The sequence below is a fragment of the Chenopodium album genome, chromosome 26 (assembly GCF_948465745.1).
Source record: "Chenopodium album chromosome 26, dcCheAlbu1.1, whole genome shotgun sequence".
Classification (NCBI taxonomy): domain Eukaryota; kingdom Viridiplantae; phylum Streptophyta; class Magnoliopsida; order Caryophyllales; family Amaranthaceae; genus Chenopodium; species Chenopodium album.
In genome coordinates this window covers 9,598,959-9,605,227 of record NC_137859.1, presented here as the reverse complement: position 1 = coordinate 9,605,227, position 6,269 = coordinate 9,598,959, and the positions used below count along the sequence as shown (strand labels likewise).

The following is a 6,269-nucleotide window of genomic DNA, read 5'->3' as shown; positions in this document are numbered from 1 at the left end:
ACCTTAGCTACTTCAAGTATAGGTAGAAATGCTACTCCCCCTGGAAGATTCTTAATGTTAGAAGAATGCCTCCGATACCGGATCTGCTAAATTAAAGAAATTAACATAAAATCTAATAAGGAATATAGGAATGCCAGCTGCTACTCTACTAGAGATGGAAAGGGGCTTTGAGGGATTTCTTCTTCACTACTCTTCTGTTCTCTTTCTAGCTGCGGTTGGTGATATAATAGCCACTGCTTTTCTTTTAATGAATTTCGTTGATCTGGTGGCAAACTCGTATATATGAACGACACTGTTCATAATCTTATTATTACTTTTGCTAGCTGTTGTTTTATAATTTTCAAGTTGATCGAAAGCGACATGTTTCTACTGTTTCCTACCGTTTGGCTACATACATGTAACGGTGAAAGTGGGCTTCAGTTTTCATTTTCTCTCTCTTCTCAATAATTATTTCCCACCTTATAATTATATGATTATATCGATTAATAACACCAACAAAGCAACAAATTTATCAATGTAAAATTCAGATTATCCACTGCACAAAAGAATGAGGTAATTTCTTTTTAATTTCGCAAAGTAATTGTCACAAATCAAGTACGGGCTGCCATTGATGAATCTCAGCTTCAATGGATAATAAGGGGAGGCTCAGCTTCAATGGTGAACGAGGGAGGGAAAGCTCATCACCTATCCTTTAGGGTTAACCATATAAATCCTTTATTTCTCAATTTGTTTTAAGGGTTTTCGTTTAATTTGGCGGTGAAGCCGCCGTTGGTGTTGGGGATGTCGAAATTGAAGTAGCTTGGAGATGAGTGGGAGGAAGAAGAAGAAGATGTTGGTGTTGGTGATGTCCAAATCGAAGTAGCTTGAAGACAAGTGGGAGGAAGAAGAAGATGAAGGTAAACGTCAATTAAAAGCCCATCTAATGAAGTTTCTTGCAAATTACGCATATATATCCGACTTACCATTTGAGAAGGCTACTATAATACCCCCAGATATGTCTAACGGATCAACCGGATGTGGTTCATACTATATTACAATGAAGGTTTTTTTTGGGGGGAATTTTCCTTCATAATTTTTTTTCCCTTTGTCATTTTATTATGCAAATAACAAATTTAGTTTGTTTTTCCCATAATCATTTATGACAACATTCTAATGTACTCCATAAACTTAAAAAACTATATTGTACAAGTATTTTAAACAATTGCTAACAAATATATCACACATTCTCATATGTGACATCGTTATTATTATAGGGGTTACCTTGTTATTTTACACGATGTGACAACTGGCAAGCCACACCCAAGACAGTTTATATCCAAATTCGTGGTGTATGTATCTAATCCAAAAGCCAATAGTTTTGGGGAGACCATCCCCTAGTTTGTACATGCACCAATTTTTTTTTTTTTTTGGAAACTTGGTACATGTATTTATTATAAACTTTTTTTTTTTTTTTTTTTTATTATTACGGGATATTTACTACAACCTTAATTAGTCATAGTTTATTACTCCTTCCATTTTTTTTGCATCACTTGAGAATGCACAAAGTTTTAGAAGAGTAATAAAATATTACGAGTAGATGAATAAATAATTGTATTACATTGTAAAAGTAAGATGGTGACCATGAAAGAGAACGTATGTGAAAGAATTGAAGATAAATATTTTTGTTATTTAAGGGAGGACCTTGAAAGAGAGAAAAATGATAAAATAATTTCAGTGGGGTTTAAAGTAAGAGAGAGAAATGATAAAATATTGTATAAAGTTACCAAATATAGAAGAGATGCAATTAAAAAAAACACCCATAAAAAGAAAGTGATGCAAATAAAAAAAAACGAAGGGATTATGTGAATGTCTCTATGGATTATCGAGTGAGGATATTATAAAAAACAATTAGACAAAAAATGATTTTACATTTTATCCTAAAAAAATATGTGTTTTTATACAACAAAAAAAAAAAAAAAAAAAAAAAAGGTTAAATTTGTGCTAAAAGTCAAAGTTTATCAACTAAATAGGAATAGAGGAGGTATACCGAAATAATTACAAGGTATAGTTTTCTACAATATAACTTTCAACCTAATTTTTTATTTTTCCAACCAAAAAAAATATAAAAAAAATTCGTACATTAATGTTGGTCCTTCAATCTCAAAGATTTTTCTGAAGATGTAATGAAATCTCTTAACTCCTTTGCTTGATTTGTCATGCCAGCAATGTTATAAGCTTTAATCATGGTTCTATAAGTAACACTATCAGGCTTACATCCCTTCTTCTTCATCATCTCAAGAACCTCCTTCATCTCAGCAAATCGTTCCATCCTCCCATATGCATCAACCAGACAGTTAAAGAACATGGTATCCAAAGTTACATCCGTGTTCTCAATAATCCGCAACACAGTACCAATTTTGTCACCGCTTCCAGCTTCACCATAAGCCCTCACAAGTGAGCAAAATGTGACACAATTTGGCTTAACCCTTTCTGATTGCATCAACCTAAACAAATATTCCATTTGCTTTAATTTCCCAGCCTTTCCAAATGCATCTATTACCACATTGTAGGTCACAATTGTCCAGGAGTAGTGATATTTCTGCATATATTCCATAACAGCACTCATCTTTTTATACTGTCCAACTTTGCCGTATGAATCTAAGAGTATGTTGAAAGTTCTGATATTGGGTTCAATTCCAGCACCCTGGAACTTCTCATAACATTTCTCCATCATCTCAATTTGTCCGCTGTTGCCAAAAGCTCGGAGCGTAGAATTCATGGTCCATACATCAAGTTCACAATTCTGATTAGTAAGCATCTCTGCTAGTACTGATTCCATTTCTGCAAACCTTTTTATGAAATAGGAGAAAGTAAATGAATTCTCTGACCATCACCACAAATGTCACACCCATCTGGTTGCAAAAGGGGGGGAAAAAAAAAGGAAAAACAAGAATTACAAAAGGTTGCTTGAAGGTGGGGGGTCAATTTTGTGTAAATTTACAAAGAATAACATAAATAAATAAATGTACGATTTCCAATTTTAAATCCAGAGGAAACCATGCATATCTTTCATAAGAAGTTATCACACATAGCACGACCAGAACAAACAAAGTACTCCAAGACTAGCTCAGAATTCAGTTAGCAAACACTTAATTTTGGATGGATAAAAAAAAAAAATAGAGGTTGAAAAAATTCATATGTTTTTTTGTCATTTGACCACAACAAATTTAGGGCAAGGAGCAAGGACCAAGACAACCAAAACCTGGTACAAGCACCATAGTTGCATTTATGCAGACATAACTCGATTCGGAAAACAGAAACAAGCATGCAACTAATGCAACAGATATTGAACAAATAACATGAATTAATAGATAGCCCAAACACAAAAGGCTCTCTAATTATCCGAACAGAAAGTAAAGAGAAGAGATAAAACCCACATACTTTCCTGATTTCCCATAAGCATCAATCAGTGTATTATATGTGACGGTATTAGGTGGAATTCCCTGTGATACCATATCAGAAAGCAGCATATGAACTTTATCAAAGGCAAAGACTTGGAGGCACGACTTTATGAGGATTGAGTACGTATAAACATCAGGTCTACAATTAGTACTGTTCTTCATATGCTCAAGCAGCGAGAAGGCTTCATCAAACTGACAGCTCCTGCTGTAGGCTGACATGAGTGCAGTGCATGCTTCATGATCTATAATGCAGCCCTCATCAACCATAGTTTGAAACAATTCATGGGCTTTCTGAGGCTGCTTACACTTTCCAAGCATGACAATAAGCTTGATGTATATACCAGAGTTGGGTCTATACCACAACTGCTCCCGCATTAGTTCAAACACCTGCATTATATCACCTGGAGATGTTTTAGAGAAAGCCTATCCCTTCATAGAAGTATCAACTCTTATAAAACAAGACATCAATTTTCAAGGGTTTATTTTCAGCATCTTTACATTTGGTAATTACAGTATATACATCACAGGGCTTACAAATCTAGTCTGTTAAAGGATCCCAAATTCAATCTGACTCCAAGGCACAGACAAGTAGAATAGCAGCAAATGATTATCTGTCCTAGGTTGTACAGATGAGGGCACAAAATATTGTGTGCACCCACTATTTAAAAAAGTAAAATAAGCAGATTTGAATGAGAAAAAAAATCTAGGTTGATGCAATCTGTGCACTTAATATATCTTATGATCTTTGTAAGAATTGCTTCATGTTCCAACTTCCAAGTATAAAGGACATGCTATAATAAACTAGCCTTTTGATAATGAGAATATATCACACCAGCTTCTAGAATTGAAGACCGTTGCGTCATTATGATGTAGGTTAGACTCAATTCATCCTTGAATAACTTGCACAATAAAGTCCAATATATAGCACACATGCTACCAGCACAAACTACAATGATTAACAAGTAGCCCTGTACCAGAGTTTATGAGTTTGCAGTTCAAAAGGTCTAAGCAAGAGTTTATGAGCTAAAGCCTCAATATAGTTACCAGCTGGAATCTCTCTACCTTCCTCATATCATATGCCACTGCATGTGTCTCTCAAACCACAAATGGGTATCCATAAAGCTATTAATATATGAAAACTTTGCACCAAAAAAAAAATATATATGAAAGCTCATAATGTAATCCATCTAAAACCAGAATAGGAATAACTATGAGTTTGGGGCTTCGGGCAAAATAGACTAACAAAACTTTAGTATCAGTCTTAATAATATATCCATCCTCCATAGTCCATTCCACAAATATTAAAATCATAATAATTTTGAAAACTGACAATGAAAAGTGGAAACAGTTTTCTGTTTTTTAAAAAATCAGAATACTGAAAACAAAAAAGAATGCCAAACAAATGTTTTTATTGATATGTTTCTCAACCTACACCTAAATTAGCATACTAACTTGCTCAAAATGCTGGTTGGCGTAAAACATATTCTTTATTTGAACACCCCAAAATCACCACTAATGAACTCTCTCCCAACAAAATCTTTTCCTAAATATTTTTCGATAACAACTAATGACTTCTACCTCACAAGGATCCAGCATCTAATGAATTCAAAGGATTGAAATCAGTCCATTCCATTCGATTTCACTCTAACGGACTAAGAATCAGACAACATTTCTATTTAGCTCCTGCTCTTAATTGCTCCGATTTCGGGACGGATCAATGCTGTTCAAACACACACTCATCTAGCTAATAAACCACAGTAATACACAATACAATACAAGCACTTGAACAAACCTCACATTCCTTCACAAACAGTAGACCTGCTAATTCAAAACTTCAATCACAAACATTATAACAAAAAACCCAACTCCAAAATTCAATTAAAGAAGCAAATAAACCCTCAAAAATTAATTCACAACAATACCCAAATATCAAAATTCATCAATGAAGAAATTAAAGCAAACCATCTAATTCAAAAAATTATCAAAACTGAAAATTAAACCTTGAGGGAAGATTCCCAACGAAGAGCTTTAATACGTTCATGAAGAGCTTCAAGAACAGTCCTAGGTAACAGCCTTTTAGAACTAATCCCTTTCTTCTTCTCAATAACAGCTTTAGTAGCTTCCCTTCTAAGAATGACAGAAATGGCTTTTTGGGATGCAATTTTTCTGTTGATTTCTTCTTTTCTCTCTTTTGCTTCTCTCTCCTTCTCTTTGGAATCAGGAAACCACCATTTTTTCTGGGTGTTGTCGGTTTTAATGGAGGTTGAAGAAGAAGGAAGGTGGTCAGAGGAATCTGGGTCGGAAGAAGTGGTGGGTTTGGAGCGAAGGGGTGTTGCTGTTGATGAAGGTGTTGGACGGTGGTGGTTGGGTGCCGGCGGGAAGGGGAAGGTGGGTCCTGTAACTGACTGTATTGCCATTGGGTTTTTATGTTTTGAATGTTGGGGAGTTCGATGGATAGAGTTACTTACGAAATTTGCAATCGACTAGCCTGGGCTGACGCATGACATGATACGATGCGACATAGGGGTGTCAGTTTAGATGATCGAATTGGGTCTGATAAGGTCAGATCGGGTCATGTCAATTTTAAAAGTTGAGTTATACGAAGTTGGGTTGGGTTGGGTGTGCTTTTGACACCTCTAGTGCGACATAGTGCAATACGAAAAATGAGGGCTGCCCAACTCTTAACTTTGATAATTTTATAAAACTTATCAAGGGGTATATTTGTAATTGCATACTAATACCTACCTTGCTCACTTAATAGCTCAAAGGGGTATGTTTGTAATTTCATATTTGCATTTTTTGTTTTATTATTATTTTATAATACAAAAG

At 34.9% G+C, this 6,269-nt stretch overlaps 1 protein-coding gene across 1 annotated transcript; it reads right to left on the bottom strand.

Moving 5' to 3' along the window:
- Positions 1 to 1,937: 1,937 nt before the first annotated feature.
- LOC145617437 (pentatricopeptide repeat-containing protein At5g48730, chloroplastic-like) lies at positions 1,938 to 5,921 on the bottom strand. The gene is made up of 3 exons (XM_081672142.1): positions 5,441 to 5,921; positions 3,421 to 3,827; positions 1,938 to 2,828 (listed from the first exon to the last, which is right to left on the bottom strand). Exons 1-3 carry the CDS (start codon positions 5,855 to 5,857, stop codon positions 2,120 to 2,122), a joined length of 1,533 nt encoding a protein of 510 aa, XP_081528268.1. The 5' UTR covers positions 5,858 to 5,921; the 3' UTR covers positions 1,938 to 2,119.
- Positions 5,922 to 6,269: the final 348 nt, after the last annotated feature.

What these genes read in the sequence shown, in the direction of transcription:
- LOC145617437 (XM_081672142.1), bottom strand. Translation starts at nt 5,857, where the DNA reads ATGGCAATACAGTCAGTTACAGGACCCACCTTCCCCTTCCCGCCGGCA. An exon ending in GTTGGGAATCTTCCCTCAAG is followed by an intron (nt 3,828 to 5,440) that starts GTTTAATTTTCA and finishes GATATAATGCAG; the next exon opens with GTGTTTGAACTAATGCGGGA. An exon ending in GCTTATGGGAAATCAGGAAA is followed by an intron (nt 2,829 to 3,420) that starts GTATGTGGGTTT and finishes TTTCATAAAAAG; the next exon opens with GTTTGCAGAAATGGAATCAG.